The 19996-nt window shown below is 42.8% G+C and overlaps 1 protein-coding gene and 1 long non-coding RNA gene across 3 annotated transcripts in view; one reads left to right on the forward strand and one right to left on the reverse strand.

Annotated features, from left to right (window-relative positions):
- The window catches only part of LOC138959910 (triple functional domain protein-like), a 243912-nt gene that overhangs the window by 78219 nt on the left and 145697 nt on the right, over positions 1 to 19996 (reverse strand). For both annotated transcript variants that reach the window (XM_070331585.1, XM_070331586.1), the window contains exon 41: positions 18515 to 18644. In XM_070331585.1, coding sequence (XP_070187686.1) covers positions 18515 to 18644 — 130 coding nt within the window. The remainder of the gene's footprint in view (positions 1 to 18514; positions 18645 to 19996) is intronic.
- LOC138959914 (uncharacterized) overlaps positions 1 to 19996 on the forward strand; it is a 194090-nt gene that overhangs the window by 21411 nt on the left and 152683 nt on the right. The window lies entirely within an intron of this gene.

Raw genomic sequence — 19996 nt, forward strand, 5'->3', positions numbered from 1 at the left:
ACTATCTACCTGTCGAATCGGTCAAATCACGGGCCACACAGCAGGCCACTCGACAATAAAGCCATGATAACGACCGTAAGAAATTACCTGTCTACAAGCGTCGGTGGCAGCTGCTCCACACCTAAGTGTGTGTACTGAATAACAACCGTTGTTTTGCACAGACTGATTGATATACGTCGGCAGACTAGCGACAAAAGTGATAATTACAACCACTGCAATTTCCGGAATTGTCGCTGGTGATTGCATGGATCCCTGCTGAAATAGCGGTATCACGGCAAGATAATATCAGTTAACACTTCCTGCTTTGAAGTGTGAAGTGAGACAGAAACGTGCCAGGAGAGTGATACACAAGCGTCGATCAAAGATCAGTTATCTCTGTTACAAGACCAATACTGTCATGACAGGTCATCCTGCAATATGATTACAATAATAACAATTATGAGTTATCTTTAATCTGCTGACTGTAAACAAATAATACCAGACTGTCGAGAAAAAAGTTATCAATTAGAGCCATCAGGCGAATATGTAGATATTAGTTTGGAATTTATTCTTTGAATTTTAGAAGCAGTCCTTCGCATTTACAAAAAAACAATAAGAACACAACTTTCGTAATTTTTTTTATATCACTTTTACACCATCTCTACGGTGGTCTACTGCCAAAGACAATGTGATTTGTTAAAATGTTAATATCGTACAAAAAGAAGAGGAACAAAAAATGAGAGGCGCGAGTGAGAAGAGAAAAGGGCAAGACAACAACAACACGATTGGTTGAAAGTCCTGCTGAGGTCAGACTATGGCTGGAGCAACACACCCCCCCCCCCCCCACCTTACGCACACACACACAACAGGGTTCGCCTCCAGCTCATTTGGCGCTCTTCTTCTCACGGCGCATCACGAAATTAGCAGGCAAAAGGTTGTGGTAAAACCGGCAGTGAACGCCAAATCAGCAATTCACCGCAGAGCTAACCTCCTCAGTCTACGTCTAAGGAAGCTACGGGGGAGCATACAACGAACCTCCCTTGTGAGACCTCAACAACTCGGAGAAAATCAGGTCTTAAATGGGAGGGATTCTTAAAACTGGGTTAAATTGACAGACGTTAACAAACAAAGTTGAAAAGTCAAGGTCTTAAAAGGGGGTGAAGTCTTAAATCGGGAGGTCTTCAAAGAACTGTAGCGCTATCAGAGTTGTTTTCTTACCCAAGAGAAGGTATCTGACGCCGTGCTAAGTTTAGAACCCGAGCCAAACAATCAATATCGCTGTTACTGCCTGGTGTGCGAGCCGCCGTCAAAGCGCAGGGAAAACACGCAGATTACTGTTTGCTTTGCTCCTAAACAAGCTGCAACTGAATCGCTCCCCTCAAACTGCTGTGATGTCACGAGAAGACGATAGAAGCGTCAGAAAATTAGCCTTGTTGACGTCAGAAAAGCAGTCTTATTGACGACTGCTGTGAGCGTTAAAAGTTCATGGGAGGGGCAAACTGATAAGGACTAAAATGAGAACAGCATTCACATATCGTTATGTTGATACGCGTTGGAAATCCTAGCACATTTTTATCTTGTAAACCTAATATGCTCATACATTTTAAGAAGCGAGGAACATGCAGATTTTGTCATCTTAAAAGCAAGTTCCAGGCACATGGACTCGACACAAAATTCCAATTTGGTTATCTTGATATGCTCATACAGACAACAAAGCAAAGAACATGGTTTACGATATATTGATATGGGTAAACAAAAAAATCGACGAGCATTCAGAGTTCTTCATCTTGACATGCGGCCTTCGCTCTCCAGAAGTGCTGGGCATGAAATGAGGACAGCGTGGAAGGGAGCAGAGTCAACCACTCCAACAAGGAAGGACTGCAGGGCTAGCAAGCAATCACACATCGGGCAAAATCAGGTCGCCTAGTAACACCATTGGCCTCTGTAATAAAGCTCAGTGGGTAAAGCCAAAAAGCGGAGATCATCAAGATTCCGTTATCTTGATACAGCCTCTTGGATCTCCAGAACTGCTGAGCACAAGGTGGAGATCGTGTGCTAGGTAGCAGAAGCAGATACTGCCGAGGAGAGGGACCCTCCTGCCCGCAGGCAATCATTTTTGTTTGTTTGTTTGTTTGTTTATTTGTTGCTTAACGTCCAGCCGACTACGCAGAGCCATATCAGGACGAGGAAGGGGGGAATGAAGGGGGCCACTTGTCAAGCGATTCCTGTTTACAAATGCACTAACCCATTACTTGTGTCCCAGCAGGCTTTAGTAAAACTAAATTAATACCTACTGGAAGATTACCAGTTTCCAGTATGTTAAAATAGGCTTAACCTATCTACTGCTGGACTTACATCAGAACACTAACAGATTAAACCACACATGAATCGCGAGACAAGCGGCAAGAGAAGAGATTTTTGGAAAAAATACAGGTGAATGAGCAAGAAGGCAGAAAAAAGAAAAGAATTCATGAAGAAAAAGAGAGCATGACAGGAAAGAGGAACCAAAAATCTACCTAACAGCAAACTAGAAAGCTCCTGCGGTTCCAAAAACAGGAGGGGCCTTTAATTTCATAACCGCAGTGCCCCACTGCGGGAAGGCAATCATGCAACAATGAGGTCGCCTGATAACGTGATAAACTTTTCGTCTACATCTGATTGGAAACTCCGATACCGCAAAGAACTGTCAAGTGGGTACCGCCAGAGACTGTAAAAAAAACCTGCATGAGGATGAAAGTCGCTTGTTTGTTTGTTTGCTTAACGCCCAGCCGACCACGAAGGGCCATAATCAGGGCGGTGCTGCTTTGACATATAACGTGCGCCAACCAGTCCTAGCACTAACCCCATAATGCCAGACGCCAGGCGGAGCAGCCACTAGATTGCCAATTTTTAAGTCTTAGGTATGACCCAGCCGGGGTTCGAACCCACGACCTCCCGATCACGGGGCGGACGCCTTACCACTAGGCCAACCGTGCCGGTAAAGTCGCTTGTTCATTGCAATGCTTGTTATTCTCCCAGATGACAGGAGATCGGTTCCGCATGTCACTCACTTACTCTTTTATTTCTCAGCTGTAGAAAAGCGGGTCCTCTAAAACTAGCACAACGCACCGAGCCCTATATTCAAGGCTGATTGAAACAAAAAGTCTCATCCCGACATTTATATTCCAGTTTAGAATCCTATTTCAAGGCGTTCTATTCTCAGATTTTCTGTTCATTTGATTAAGCTTTTCTTGTTCCTCTTTAAAGAAGGTTATCTTTTTGAAGGTGTTACTGCTGAGTGTTAAACTTTTGCACTCCAAACACAATGAAAAGCTGAATTTGATTTCAGTCCATGCCATTAAGTCGTTTACTTTGCAAAAAGATGAAAACGTATATATTCATACATTTTCAGTCCGCTAGGGGGAAAAAACCCCAGAAAATCTGGAACATATGCTACGGTGCAATGCACCCATTAATTTTCTCTTCTAGTTAAAACGAAATCCCGCTGTCTTTGGCAGCCTTCCCGTGCAAACTGTACCTCAGGCACTTTACTTTTTACGAGGTTCGGGTCGCCAGCCACTACACTGCAGCGAATTCACGCTGATTAGTAGCGACAGTTTCAGAAGAGGGAAAACTCAGGAGCAGAGAGTTGAACGCACGAACGAATGAGACGACAATAATTATTTTAAGCTTGACGCTCCGAAACGCATCCAGCGACCCCTGGGGGCTGGAAGAAAGGGGGATAAGCTGATGGGAAGTGACAGGTGAACGGCTGACAAGAGTCTGTGAGAGGCGAGGCCGGGTATAACGAGGCGGGGAAGCATCATCACGAGCAGCGCAACATAGAGTGTGAGCGGGTTCAACTCACTTCATCCCAAGATCGATGGATCCATTGATCGATGAAAAAAGGGTCAATATAGATCCAGGAATCGACGGATCCATTGATCGATGAAACAAGGGTCAATAGATCCAGGAATCGGCAGATCCATGGTTCGATGGAACTAGGGTTAATAGATCCAGGAATCGGAGGATCCATGGGTCGTGAAAAATTAATGCACTGGACGTTTGGATCAAAGGATCCAGATTTTCGTTTGATCCTTGCGTTTTCTCGAAATTCAAAAAGCAAAGGTAGTAGTAGAGGATCTTCGCTGGCAGCAAATGTAGTAGTACAGGATCTTCGCTAAGAGTGCTGACAGCTGCGAGGTGGCGACACACGCCCCAAGATGAAAGTCTTTCTCCCCTCCCCTCATAAAAATCTCTCTGCGCCAACCGGTGCGCTAATTCTTCCACGCTTCATCAAGATCTGAACCCAGCTTTTATAACTTCACTCACACAACTCGGTACTAGTCTCCATAAAGACATTGAAGAAAAAAAGGGGAAAAAAAAGAAAAAAAAAGGGAAAAAGCACTGAATTTGTTTTTTTTCTTCTATACTTCCCTTGAAGACAATAAGCGTAAAAACCCCATAGAAATGTGAAGTTTAACTGAGTCACAAGCACAACCACTTTGCGGTAATAGCTCTGACAGATTAAGAAAAACGTGTTAACGAGATGTGGGGAAATAGAAATTCGGAGTGTAATGTACACTTCTTCTGAGGGATTCGTGGCGTATGTTCCACTTCTGGTGCTGGAGAGCTCTGCCAACCAAATTACCTAAACTGTTATAGTTCAGCTCAACAGTTTTTGCACCTTTACCGGGTCCTCGTGATCTTAACTTACCGTAAGTTGCTTGACCTTCTTTAACCTTAATTTACATCACACATGCGGTTCATACACAGGGAAAGTCCATTTCAACAACACGACAGCGTCCAAAAACATTTTAAAACGGAGTGGATTTTAACACAATAATAATTGTATTAGTTATTTCATGTATTGAAATGTGAATAATGTTGTAGTGTTTCGTCTATCTTGTTGTTCTACACACCATCACTGTACTTTCTCGTGCTTGAGATAATAAAGTTAATTTGATGTGATTTGACACTGCAGCTGTTACAACTCAGAACCGGTACAGCTAAATGCATCAGACGTGTACACGAGCCTAACCCTGATATAGAAAACAACCAACAACCAATGCAACATAGTGTAGGGGGGGGGGGGGGGGGCATACAACACACGCACGTACATCATGCGAGGCTGAAATGCGGCCAAACTCTCCCCCAGGGCAAAAGAGCCAAAAGGGGGGACAGATAATTCACAGACAGTCAATTCGCGTAATAGCTCCGACAGATGCTTTACATGATTCATACGGCAGCGACAAAATATTTACTGCCCTATTATGCAGGTAGTGTAGATACCACCTACCGGCGATAGATAAAAGCCACAGGCAATCTGTCGCCACGGGGACCTGTTTGTCATTTTGTTTTCGCTCTATGCTCGTGTGGCTTATTAGCACTTTGTCATACACCAACATATATATAATATAAACTTAGAATCGTGTTTATTTATTTATTCAGTCTTTCCTGTGATAAACATTATTTTGGCAATAAATACACGAAGAAACCCCGCTGCAACAACACGGCATCGCCCCAAAACATTTCAACACTGAGTTGCAGCCAGCACAAACGGCACTACAACCATTGAATCACATACATCGGGTTCTCTGTTCCGAAAGCAATGCGATGTGCTACCGAAAGGAAAATTTCCATGATAATGTATTATGAATCATGGACATTAAAGTTTTCTTATCTCTTAAATCCTGGATTTGTCCTTCTTACTCCGTCGCATTTGGAGTAATAATTACCCCGTGGGGGGTGAGGGGGCACAACACATAGTCCGGAGTCAAAGTGACACGGCCAATCATGGAACAGGTTTTGCTTCGTGTCCACGCGGTAAAAGCACCGTTTGTGAGCATATGCGTCGCAGTTTTTGCTGTATACATTTTGTAATAATCACATACACATAACTGAAGCGAGACAATCTCCCTCGTGTACGAGTTTGGGTCTAGTCTGTGAGTGCATGCGTGCGTGTTCACTGGAAGAGAACAAGAACAAGAGAACAAGAATTTAATCTGCCATATATATCACACAAGCCATTGGTATTTGTCCTGGTGCGGAAACAATCCTACTTCCATAATTGATGTCTCTAATAATAGTAAATGGACCAGTTTTTGAGGTTTTGCTGTTGCTAAATCTCTCTAAAAAAAAGAGCTGAAAATCTGTTTAAACATGGACAATTTCGTGTCTGTTTTAGTCAATCCTTGTTCGCTCCTCCATCAACTCCTAGCACTGTAACCCGACATTCCAGGCTAGCGTAGCCTACAACACCTTTGATGTGAATGTACTAACCAGTAGGTGGCTTTCCTCCCAGTCTGAACGGGAGTGATGAACAAGAAAATGAGTTGATTAAAATCAACAGGGGCCGAAGTTGTATTGAGAGGAAAGAAGAGGTGATGTACGGGCAACTTTTGGAACAGGGTAACGTGCATTGCAGGGAATATAAAATGACGAAACTATACAGCCTGCCGCTACTGCTATGCTACCTTGGTTTTTCTGTCCCCGGAACTAGCGTCCAGATCCCAAATAGGCGCTAGTTCTGGGGACAGACAAACCAAGGTAGCATAGCATAGCAGTAGAAGCAGGCTGCGTAAACACAAAGAAAAGGCCGCAGAGAGCTAGAACCTAACCTCGGAACCTAACTACGCTGCCATTCTTAAAAAAGAAGCACCGAAGTGTGACCCTGTCAGTCAAAACGTCTATCAATCATTAAGTCTATCAGTCACTCAGACAAATGCGTTCCAGTTGACCTTTGTGGCCACAAGGTGCAACCAGGGAGCACTGTATGTGTACGTGTAGCCGCCAAAGACAGTAGAGCGAGAACTTCTCTTGGCAGCGCAGCAGACAGGGGGCAACAAACAGAACCTTTGGGAGGAAAACACGGTGGCCCGGAGGCAGAGCAAACATGGGATGCTTTCCACACCTGAGCTCGTAGAAAATGGAAAGGTGCCTGGAAGAGAAAACACCTGTAAAAGTGTGGCCTCCCTAACCGCTGGTGTTGATAAACACGTGCTCTCGTTTCCATCATCTTTTAACAAGGTGTCGTCGTCTACCGGTTATTTCCTTTGCTTTTGCTACCTGTCTGATCCCTGTTACATTTCCCCCTCGCTGTTTGTGTAAACATCTGTTTTTGCAGGCTGAATGCCCCTTCTGCAGACAGAAACACATTTCTTTCTACCTTACCATATCTGGTTTAGTAAACAGTAACATAACTTACAGAACGGTTACTATACCGCTGATAGCTATCTTGACTTCCTTCAACAACAACAACAACAACAACAACAACAACAACAACAACAACAACAACAACAACAACAACAACAACAACAACAACAACAACAACTACAACAAATACAACAACTACGAAAGCTGCAAACTATCGAAATCAGGAGGAACAAGCTTGAGATTTATACGAATCTCATATTTTCATGTGCGTTTTTCCACGTCTTTCAATGTTGTATTTGTAAATATATTCAGGAAATCTGTCAAGAAATAATCTTTCAAATCAGCAATTCCTTGTTTCCTAATGGGTTCTTTTATTCCTGCAACAACAACGACGACGACGTCACCGACAATAGCTTGTAGGTCGATTATGAGGGTTGGTGGCGGAAGGGGCCCTAAGACTTAATTATAACAATAAAGCGCAAATAAATAAATAAATAAATAAATCTCGATCTGATAACTCATCAATACACTAATATAACCAGTCCAGCGAAGAACGAGACTACGTAATGGCAACACAACCCTCCTCTCTCTCCGAACCTCTCGATATTTTCCTGTTCATATACTTCAATACCCCCCCCCCCCCCCCTCCCCCCCCCAAAAAAAATCCCTTCACTTTTTTCTTGCTTTCTGTGACCCCCGCGGTTGCTATGGGAATCCACACTTAAATGTTGTGTGGCGGCAGTTTATTGATTTCTGCCTTCTCCTTTCTCTCCCAGTCTCTTGGTGGCAGGCATTTTGTATACTACCCCCCCCCCCCCCTCCCCTCCAATCTCTTTTCTCTGGCACGATCTTGCAATCTTACTGCCCCCCCCCCCCCCTCTTTGTGTCTTTCTGCCTTCGCTCCCCCTTTTCTACCGCAATCGCAATCGTGCAATCTAACCTCATTTTTGCATCTTCCCCCTCTCTTCAGTCTTGGAATCTTATTTATCAACCGAAGCTACCTCTCCCTCCCCTTCACCTTTCTCTAACGCCATTTTGCAATGTTACTAACCTATCCACCACCCCCCCCCCCCCTCTTCTCTTTTCTCTCTCCCTCCCTTCCTCTCCCCCTTCATCCAACGCATTCTTGCTGTCTTACGAACCTATCAAACCTGCTCGTTCTCTCGCCTTATATCCCCCCCCCCACACCTTTCTTTAAAACGATTTTGCAGTTCTACTAACTCCCCCCCCCCTCCCCAACTCTCTCTCTCTCCAACACGATCTAGCAATTTAACGATTACTCACTTAGCCTCATTCATCGACTGAATTCATATGAAAAGCCTAATCTTTTAATTGCTGATTAATTTCTTGTCAGCCACGCGGGAGGCTGGCATGCATTTGCTGCCAAGGGAAAGGCAGAGGAGGAAATGCGACACATGATTTCTTTCTGAAAGATTAAAAAAAAAATGAGCCGACTTTATCCAACAAGCTACCACTTATACCGCATTAAGGGCTTAGCGGGGAGGGGGTAATCAATCACAACAGCACTAATTTAAGAATAAACAAGATCAATGACGCGAAAGTTGAAACACATGGAGATTACAGGAATAAATGCGTTTTGGGAAAAGTGCGAGGGAAAAGAAGCACGTGTGCAGTGAAACTACTTCTGAACATTCACTCACACACAACACCGATTGCGCCTGCTGCTTACAGTTACAGTTGGACATCTTTTTGCCCCCCCCCCCCCCCCCAAGTATTTCAACTTGAAGGGATTAAAGATACATAAGTATGTCAGGATAATACTTTGATGTCAACCCAGACACCCCCATCCCCCTTGGCTCAACGTAAGAAGTCAATAAACGTGATCAATCTTGATTCACATGGCAAGACGATGTCAACATGTCAGTGTAAATATTCATGTGAATGACTGATGGGGAAAACAGGAGATCATTCTCAACGAGTAATGAATTGAGTGAGAGACTGATCACAGAGAAGACATACGAAAGACACTGCATTCCATCCATGAAAGATGTGTAGATATTCTTGATTATTGATCAACCGCCTTAACACTGCATCGCAAACTTCTGGTTTAAAAAGATGCTTGTAGCCACAAGAACTACATGCTTGTGTTTGGGACTTGTTATGATGTCACTATATACATAGCCTACCTTTAAATCAGTGTTTGGATAATCAATATGTAAACGCTGTGTTTTCGGTAATCTTTGTAGGCTGAAGCTTCCACGCGCACTGTCTCTATTGTCGCTTAGTCCTGCTGTTTGTCCCTGAGAGCGGTGAAACGTGCACGGATTTGCTAAATTACTGACTTTAGTACCAACATTTGCACGGGGTTTGTCTGCTAGCGTTATGGATGATTGCCAGCACTGTAAAAATAAGTCAGTGGATCTTTACGGAGCGTTGTTGACATGATCACAGCTGGTATGTGTAAATTACAGTACGGCGAACGTACCTTAGCCGTCAAAAGGTGGAATATATTCATCACAATTGTTTTGTCTAAAACGGACGTCTTCATTACTGGTTTTTTTTTCAAGATGGGCTATCAATGAGGTGTAGGGTGGAGGGGGGGGGGGGAGGGAGGGTTACACCAGCCAAAACAGTCTACTCTTTGATGCCAACCCTGACTGGACTTGTGATCGAAAGGTCGCAGGTTCGAATTCGGGCCGGGACGGACACGGGTCAACTTTATGTGCAGACCCAGAGACGGAAGCCATGTCCCAATTTCCCAGCGATGGGACAATAAAGTAATGAAAATGAAAAAATGAAATGAAAATGAAGTTTGGTGAAAACGCCTCTGCTTCCAGTCTCCCTGTGATTGACAGGTCAAAAGAAAAAGGAAACTGTACACTGGCAGGTGAAAAGTTAATGTCATTTGGCAGCTCAACGTCTTCTTTCTTCAAGCAAGAAGGGCGTTAGAGGTGGAGGGGTGGGGGTAGTGGTGGAGGAGCAGATTTTGGAATGGGATGCTAAATAAAAGAGAATGTTTTCCAGGTGAGTAAAACGTTGCCGGACTGTAAATAAAGGCAGGTGAGGTTTTGGGTGTGTGCGTATGGTGTGACGGGTGGGGGTTGGCGTCCAGGAGGAGACACCGTTCGCGAGGAGCTCGCTGGCTCCAACCGCTGGTTTGGGCGTGTTCAGACAGAGGTAGAGTTAGAACACTAAAGACGAATCTCTTGTTGGCACAAACAAATATATACCGGTATGGTGCGCTTGGCATGTTTTACAGCTCGACTTCTGCTTAAAATATTATCTTTCTGTGATTGTCCTTTGTTGAGCACATTCTAGATATATATTTTTTACTGCCACAGCGATATCAAATTCCTAAAACACACAAATACACACACACAATGAGAGAATGAATGAGAATTAAACTGAACGTATTTACAAGGATGCAGGTTTAAGGCTCGGTATTTCTTACAATCTGTCCTTGAAACGAACACACAGAAAATAACAAGTCGCGTAAGGTGAAATTACTACATTTAGTCAAGCTGTGGAACTCACAGAATGAAAGTGAACGCACTGCATTTTTTCACAATGACCGTAGTCCGTAGAAGGCAGTGAAATTGACGAGCCTGTTTAGCGCGGTAGTGGTTTTGCCGTGCTGCATAGCACGCTTTTCTGTACCTCTCTTCGTTTAAACTTTCTGAGCGTGTTTTTAATCCAAACATATCATATGTATCTGTTTTTGGAATCAGGAACCGACAAAGAATAAGATAAAATAGTTTTTAAATTGATTTCGGAAATTTTATTTTAATCATAATTTTTATATTTTTAATTTTCAGAGCTTGTTTTTAATCCGAATATAACATATTTATATGTTTTTGGAATCAGAAAATGATGAAAAATAAGATGAACGTAAATTTGGATCGTTTTATAAAAAAATAATTTTAATTACAATTTTCAGATTTTTAATGACAAAAAAGTCATTAATTAATGTTTAAGCCTCCAAGCTGAAATGCAATACCAAAGTCCGGCCTTCGTCGAAGATTGCTTGGCCAAAATTTCAAACAATTTTATTGAAAAATGAGGGTGTGACAGTGCCGCCTCAACTTTTACAAAAAGCCGGATATGACGTCATCAAAGACATTTATCCAAAAAATGAAAACAATGTCTGGGGATATCATACCCAGGAACTCTCATGTAAAATTTCATAAAGATCGGTCCAGTAGTTTACTCTGAATCGCTCTACACACATACATGCACAGACAGACTGACAGACAGACACACACCACGACCCTTGTCTCGATTCCCCCTCTATGTTAAAAGATTTAGTCAAAACTTGACTAAATGTAAAAACATACAATGATACGATACTGATAATGAGAGAGAGAGAGAGAGAGAGAGAGAGAGAGAGAGAGAGAGAGAGAGAGAGAGAGAGAGAGAGAGAGAGAGAGAGAGAGAGAGAGAGAGAGAGAGAGAGAGGGAGGCAGAGAGAGACAGACAGGCAGAAAACAGAGAGAGAGACAGAGACAGAGACAAAGAGGCCCAATTCTTGAGAGAAAGAGCTCAAAGAATTTCTTTCTTCTCTAGTGCATCTATAATTAATACCTGCTGCATGTCCCACTTCAATCGCTCTGAATGCGGCAACAGACCGTCAGGCTGCGAACTAACGGGTGCTTTCACATGAATTTCACGATTCTTGATTGAACGCTCGTTATAAGCGAGGACAGCCCGTGCGCTGCTCAGTGCACAACGTGTGTTTTGTAATCATTTGCTGCTTTCCAAATGAACCGTACTTTGTATTCCGCTTTGCTTCTTTTGAAATTAGCAACAAAATATGTTTCACTAATCGTTTCCGACATTCCCGTAATTCTCAGTAACATAACCCGCCTTCCAATTAAACCCACACAAAGTCTCTCTTCCATCCCAAAATAGCGCGTCGCCCAGTTTTTCTTTGCTTTATGTTTTGTTTTGCTTCTTTCAAGGGAAATAAAACAAGATTACTCGTTAATTCAATGAAAGTGCTTTCGTCAACAAAGCGACGGTGCACTGTTAAACAAAGCGCTTTTCCTGTCTAAACAGACGCGCATGCAAAGCCTAGATTCGGTCATGTCCAATCGCGACAAACGAGCGCTATAAACTCAACATTGTTTGCCACCCCTGTCTGCAAAAGATTGAAGACAGTAAGCAAAGTTGGTGTGTTTACTTGTTGGCTGTTCGGTGCTTTTTTTTTTTTTTTTTGGGGGGGGGGGGGTCGGTCGGACGGGAATGAAAGGGGGTTGGGGGCGAAAAATGTACAGATACATGCGATGCGGTCCTCAAAACTAGAAACATCTCTGGCACTGCATGGCTGCTCGCGACCGGGTGGAAAGGCAACGGGAGGTCAACACTTTTTCCTCACATTTTACTGAGGTCGTTAACTTTCTTTCCATGGTTTTCTATGACGGCAAAGGCACGCTGTGCAAAATAAAGGATTCAATGTCAACAAATTTAACATGTTTTCTCGCTCACTCTTTCTGGTTCTGCACACACACACACACACACACACACACACACACACACACACACACACATATTCCTTCAAGGTCTATAAAGGGCATCGTTTGTCGCATTCCACAGTGATTACTGGGGCTTGCCGCCAGCACCAAATCAACACCACAGATCTGAAAAAGTGCACGCGCACTTTTATCAACTCCTGCGGTGAAGTCGAGAGACATCGACTACAATTTTGTCCAATTGCTGCATAAAACGCACATTTAGCGACTTGGGGTCAACTCTGCAAAGAGCAGCTTGTCTCACATGTGTGTGTGTGTGTGTGTGAAGAGAGAGAGAGAGAGAGAGAGAGAGAGAGAGAGAGAGAGAGAGAGAGAGAGAGAGAGAGAGAGAGAGAGAGAGAGAGAGAGAGAGAGTCCCAATACGCCATGAACTGATTCTGGATCATTACTACGAGTTATTGATTTTGTCATGTCTCCTCGAACAGGCTGATATCATTACGACAGGAGAAAATCAAGAGTATTCCTGAGAGCTGAGTGACATGCTGCTGGCAGGCTCTCTCTCCTGCGAACAAGCCGACAAAAAGCAAACCGCCTGAAGGACAAAACCAAGCCTACAAGAGGCCAAGCTAATAAGAAATTCACTCTTCACCAAAGTGGCGGCCTCTCTGAAAGCCACTTCAGAAGACATGGCTACTTGACACCTTACTACTCCATCATACGCCAGTCTTCCAGTCTGTTACCAGGCATGTTGAGAATCACAACTCCCTGGACCAAACGGCGGTGATGTTTTCTACCGCGGTGCCTTAGCCAAGCTCTGCCAAATCGGATAGCTTTTTGGCTTAGCTTCAGATTTTTTGTTCTCTCTAGCACGGTCGTTATACGCTCAGACTATTCCCACCTACACAACAGCACTCCCCCCCCCCCCCCACACACACACACAGAAAAATCTGCTGCAATGCTAATAAGTCAATCCCAGCCAATGAAAGCGGTGCGCTCTTTCGCGTTATGGCTCTGAAAACGCACTATACGATTGTGATGGAGCCCAGCACTTTCCATTGAGGCATTAGTGGAGATCTGATGGTCGCCTCCGCTGTGACGCCGCAGTGGGACAACCCCCGGAACTGGCCTGTACCTGACATGTTCGCTCTTCTGCATCGCTGCGTCCAGGAATAAGATGAAGTGCACAGGGCGATTAGAGATGAAAACCGCGCTTTGTCATGCTTTCATGCTACGGCTTGAACGATGGGGTTGTTTGGAGTGTGTTTGTGTGGGGAAGTGTGGGGGGAGGGGGAGTGTTTTTTTTTTACAGGTGTGCTCTCTCTCTCTCTCTCTCTCTCTCTCTCTCTCTCTCTCTCTCTCTCTCTCTCTCTCGCAATGTGTTAAATGCAACCGTGTTGCAATTTCCTCACTATATTTCGTATGATATACCGTACTTTCCGGGTCATAAGGCGCGACTTTTTTCCTCGAGTTCGACCCCTGCGTCTTGTATAACGAAGCGTCTAATCCGTGTATGAAATACGAAAAAAATCAAAGAGACCGCCTGAGTACCAGTCAAACAACTTGTGATAATGCATGTTTCAGCTACTAGGTACTGCCCTGGCCAAGTTTCCTCGAGCTCTCAAGCCACCCAGCTATCACAATGCCTGCCTTTGATCTGGCCGCACACACAGAGCACACATAATTATTTCCACTCTGTTAAACTCGGTCACTGACCGGTCACTGACCCGGTGCAGGAAGTATTTCCTCTCTCAGATATGACAGGGGAACCACCTCTCATGGCAAAAACTGGGTCATTGACCCCTGGGAAGAAGGTCGTGTCTATAAACAAGGCCACCCAGCTATCACAATGTCTTTGATCTCGCCGCACACACAGAGTTCGACTCTGTTAAACTCGGTCACTGACCGGTCACTGACCCCGAAGCAGGAAGTGTTTCCTCTCTCAGATATGACAGGAACCACCTCTCATGGCAAAAACTGGGTCATTGACCCCTGGGAAGAAGGTCGTGTCTATAAACAATGAACCTGGCTTTGATCTCGCCGGCTTATTTTCATTCTTCGACTACCGGTATAGGCCCATTGCAGAAACTCAAGTTAACAACAGCATTTCTACTCGGCGCGCGCGGTATGAGAATCACGGGTTGTAACTCTCTGGAATTGGTCATCCGCCGCCATGTTGGATGCCTTGCACGATCTCTGACAGTGCTTGAGCGTTGGGTGGCGACTCGACAAAAGTGAAAATGACACGTTGTGTGGCCAAAAACTGCAGTCAGCAGGCACACTTTAGGATCCCTAAAGTTGTTTACCATCAGGGTGACAACTGGAAGGAAGTTACTGAGCGGAGAAGACGATTATAACTGGTTATTTTTTGCTGTGTGCAGTGCGCTAATCAACAATTGTCCATCGGTTGTGCCTTTAGAGTGAACACTGTGATATGATGCTTTGAAAATTATACTTTGCAGTAGTTACCTGAGCTGCAATTGTACCTCATTTGCCTGTCTTGAGAGCTTTATCTTGTGAATGTTGGTGCACTGTCTGCAAGGTAATTTGAGATAAAGAATAAATAAATGAATATAATAATGTATTCTTGCTTTACTTTTTATGTTGTGCTGTTGTGTTAAAAAGGCAGATCCCCTTTGGACTCATGCATGCACAGTTTTCTTCATTTTGTCTGCATACACAGTGAAATACGCAAAAAGAACAAGAGTGCAATGAAGAAAACTAACAAAGACGGCATCCAATATGGCGGCGCGAAGAGAGGATGATCGGAGTTGTGCCCCTTAGAGCTAAAGCTAGCCGATCCATTTGATAACGTCACGCCGAGTAAGAAGAATGAATTGGACCTATACTTTTTCAATTTTGGTGCGCCCTATCGGCCCCCTGCGTCCAATGGGTGACTGGATTACAAATTTTTTTAAAAAGAAGGGGGTGCCGTCTTAGATAACGAAGCGCCTTGTCCCCCGGAAAGTACGGTAAATGTTTTTCCCTTTGCTTTTATATATATTATTGTAATGTGTATCAGAAAATACGATTTGTGTTCCTTCTTCTTATTAATATTATGTGCGTCTGTAGCCGTCTGTATTAAATGCTTGTACACCGAAGTGACTATGAGCTTGGATGTCAGTCACAACCAATGTCTCGTACAATAAATGACTTGGTGAATCTCAACATGCGCAGTTGGCAAATACACCTGGACATTGTCTTACGAACTGGCTGGTAAACACACTAAGCTAGCGGCCACTGGGGGTCCGGGCAAGGGAGGGAGGCGGGGGGGGGGGGGGGGGGGTGTGTGACTCCGTGATGATGTTTGTGGAGGTGATTATGAGGGGGGGGGGGGGGGGAGAGGGCAGTGGGATCAAACCACGGGGAGTTGGAGACCGAATTGCCATTAGCACGACGGGACACCTTCATCACTCTACTAAGATAGCGGTGAATCATGGAGATTGATGAGCGGTAGACTTTAATTATGTATGATACCTGCCTGTGCCGGCTAACATGGCAACTGTACCTTCTTGTCAACTACAACTGAGAACAACAAGGGTTTCGGTATTGTGTTTTGTCTGGGTAAACAATCGTTACAGCTACCACTGTCTGCAAAACAAGGAGGTCTTCGTGGTACCAGAAACAAGAGAACACTAAGTCTTATTTGTTGTGTGAACGAGTACTCGCATGTACAGACTGACAGACGTTGAGAGGGGGGGATGGGGAGAGAGAGCGAGAGAGAGAGGGGGGTGGGGGGGTGGAGAAGACAGTGAGAGCTCCACTCAAAATGTGCAACAGCAAAGCATTGTAGGATTAGGTCCAGAGGGATATTTATCCCAGCTAATTAGGTAGAGAGAGAGAGAGAGAGAGAGAGAGAGAGAGAGAGAGAGAGAGAGAGAGAGAGAGAGAGAGAGAGAGAGAGAGAGAGAGAGAGAGAGAAAAAGACAGACAGACAGACAGACAGACAGACAGACAAACATAGACTTACCTGACATGGATGCCGCAGTTGCCTAGCCATCTGCTTCAGGCTAGTATTGTCCATTTGATTTCAGAATGCCCAATGGCATTCCTTATAAGAACCGCACAATGTGATCCAAATATTTCAACAGCAGACAGGTATGCTGCACTCCAAAGGAGCAGCAGCTATCAGGAATATGACACTTTCTCACCCACTTGCACATGGAATGACTTAAAAACAAGTCATAGAACTTATAAAAAGGATTACAAATATGTGTGTGTCATGACAAACAATGATCATTATGCCTCTCTTATTTTGTTTCATTCATTATGCCTCTCTTATTTTGTTTCATTCATTATGCCTCTCTTATTTTGTTTCATTCATTATGCCTCTCTTATTTGTTTAAATTCATTTTGACTCTCTCATTTGTTTAACATTCATTATGACTCTCTTATTTGTTTAAATTAATTTTGACTCCCTTATTTGTTTAACATTCATTATGACTCTCTTATTTGTTTAAATTCATTTTGACTCTCTTATTTGTTTAACATTCATTATGACTCTCTTATTTGTTTAAATTCATTTTGACTCTCTCATTTGTTTAACATTCATTATGACTCTCTTATTTGTTTAAATTCATTTTGACTCTCTTATTTGTTTAACATTCATTTTGACTCTCTCATTTGTTTAACATTCATTATGCCTCTCTTATTTTGTTTCATTCATTATGCCTCTCTTATTTTGTTTCATTCATTATGCCTCTCTTATTTTGTTTCATTCATTTTGACTCTCTTATTTTGTTTCATTCATTTTGACTCTCTTATTTGTTTAAATTCATTTTGACTCTCTTATTTGTTTAACATTCATTATGACTCTCTCATTTGTTTAACATTCATTATGACTCTCTTATTTGTTTAAATTCATTTTGACTCTCTCATTTGTTTAACATTCATTATGACTCTCTTATTTGTTTAAATTCATTTTGACTCTCTCATTTGTTTAAAATTCATTATGCCTCTCTTATTTGTTTAAATTCATTTTGACTCTCTCATTTGTTTAAATTCATTTTGACTCTCTCATTTGTTTAAATTCATTTTGACTCTCTCATTTGTTTAAAATTCATTATGCCTCTCTTATTTGTTTAAAATTCATTTTGACTCTCCTTGGAGACATTTGAAAAACATCAAGTAAAAAAAAAATCTTACTTGACTCTGACCATGTGATGTTATTTGATTGTTTTTTTTACAAACAATCCAATTATGTTGTGGGTGAGAAAGAATCACGTGGAATGGCGACAAACAAAACCTCTGACACACACACACAAAAGTGCCGTCACATGAACAAACAGCGAAACGATGACAGATGATTCAAACAAATGTAATGAAAGCCACCATTTCAAATGTTATGCAACGTTATAAGTGTGGGGATAGGGGTAAGAATCTAATCATGTGTCAAACAAATTAAACACTGAAAGACCAGGAGATGGGTCAAGATTATTGCTAGGCGAAGATTATTCACAAATTAAACACTGAAAGACCAGGAGATGGGGTCAAGATTATTGCTAGGCGAAGATTATTCACAAATTAAACACTGAAAGACCAGGAGATGGTTTAAGATTATTGCTAGGCGAAGATTATTCATGATTAATCAGTGAAAATAGTAGAACTAATCCAACGTCTCTAGAAACAAAAGCTGTTCCTGAAATTCCTTCCCTTTTCTCTTAAATTCTCCCAAACATAGCCACTTCATTATGAACAACCAGACATATTTATTGGATTCTGTTTTCCCATTCCTTTTCCAATTCATGAACAACCAAATTTGTATTGTATTATTTTCTTCCCTTCCTTTTACAATCTATAAACCAAGAAACGTATTTATTTGATTTTGTTCTCCCTTCTCTTCTCCAATCATCCTCTCAATCTGCTTGCAATCATCTTGTTTTGTACAAGACCTCAAACTCTCTAACCAGACCCAGTGACACATAGTGATCAATTGTGTTTACGAGAGCAGACGACACAAACAAGTGAACACTGACCTTGTCAGCCAACAAGGCCACAATGGGTCGCTTCTCTCCCTTGGCAGCCCGCGAAGCCTCCAGGAGTTGTACCCCTTGCTTGTCGATCTTACCCTGACTCAGTTTGCGGACAGGATTTGTTAACCATTTTCTGAAACAAAAGAATTCGTCAAATTAAGGGAAATTAATGAATGAATTATCGATTTTTCAACTACATAAGTTATACTGTGAACTGAAATACTTTATTTGTACAAAATATCCACACTGAACAAGCAAAACTAAGAACTATCACAGAAAATATCTGAAGTATTTTGCAACTATTTTTGTTAAATCAAGCAACGAAAAAAGTGTTAGGTGGATGGCTCATCATAATTCCAATAAATAAACTTATCGCTTCTATTGGCACATTCTTCTATAAGAGAAACACAGCATGTGAGCTTCATCAAATGCTCAGGAGTGCAATGAAAGTGAATGGTTTGTTTGTTTTGAGGAACCAGTCTCATAATCATACATTAGAATTGACCACAACATCATGTACTCTCATGAGACTCAAGCCAAACAGAAGCAGCAAAAGAATTCACCACCCATGCCAGAATAAATCGCAGTCTGAAAGGAACCAAGGTAGCAGCAGTGGCATTACAGTGACTTCAGCTCATGGCTACACTTAACCCAATGCCCCCTGAACCGCCCGGCATGGCCCGCTGGAAGTGCCCTATGAAATCCCTGAAACGCCCGGCATGGCCCGTTAAACACTAGGTCACCTACTTTCACTTTCGCTTTGAGCCTTACCCATAAGGCCTTGCGACCGGATGTGATTAATGCACTTCCTTCCGGCTGCTTCATTCTAGCGTTTGCAGAGTTTGAATCGATGCGATAGTGTGTTTGCTGTGAATTTTCAAAGTTTGAGATTTTTTTGGCTGACATAATGGCGTTGAACGAAGGTTTGGAAGTATGGTGTTCGATCATGGGGAACTCAGATGACGATTCTGACACGCCTTTCGAAGGTTTTCTACTTGAAGAGGTGAAAGGGGGTGAGTCTTGACATCGATCTGGGTGTTGTTATTCGACAACAGGACTTTCGGGAGGATTTTTCTGGGAGTTTCAACATATATTGGTGTAAATGAGGACTGAAGGCTGACAAGTTGGACGTTTTTGAAGAACACTTGCTGGATTGTTTTTTTTAAACAACATTTATTACATCGGAAGTGGACAGAACATACTTGCATATGAAACTATATTCTATTCTCGAGTTATTCTGCCATCTTCTATATAAATGTGAGTACTCTATGATTTTACATGAATTGTTTTGTTTTGTATGTGTGCATGTTGTGCGGAGTAGTTTCCCTTTGCTCAGGATTAAGAAGGCTGCCTGCCATTTTTTTGTCAGGGGGCATTGGGTTAAAGGGAGTTAATCCTACTTTGGCAGTTTTACAGATATAGCTGATATTGTAGTTTCACTCTCAAATATACCCAATGTTGCTTTACAGTGGACAATACACGGCT

The sequence above is a fragment of the Littorina saxatilis genome, linkage group LG2, assembly GCF_037325665.1.
Source record: "Littorina saxatilis isolate snail1 linkage group LG2, US_GU_Lsax_2.0, whole genome shotgun sequence".
NCBI classification, from domain to species: Eukaryota; Metazoa; Mollusca; class Gastropoda; order Littorinimorpha; family Littorinidae; genus Littorina; species Littorina saxatilis.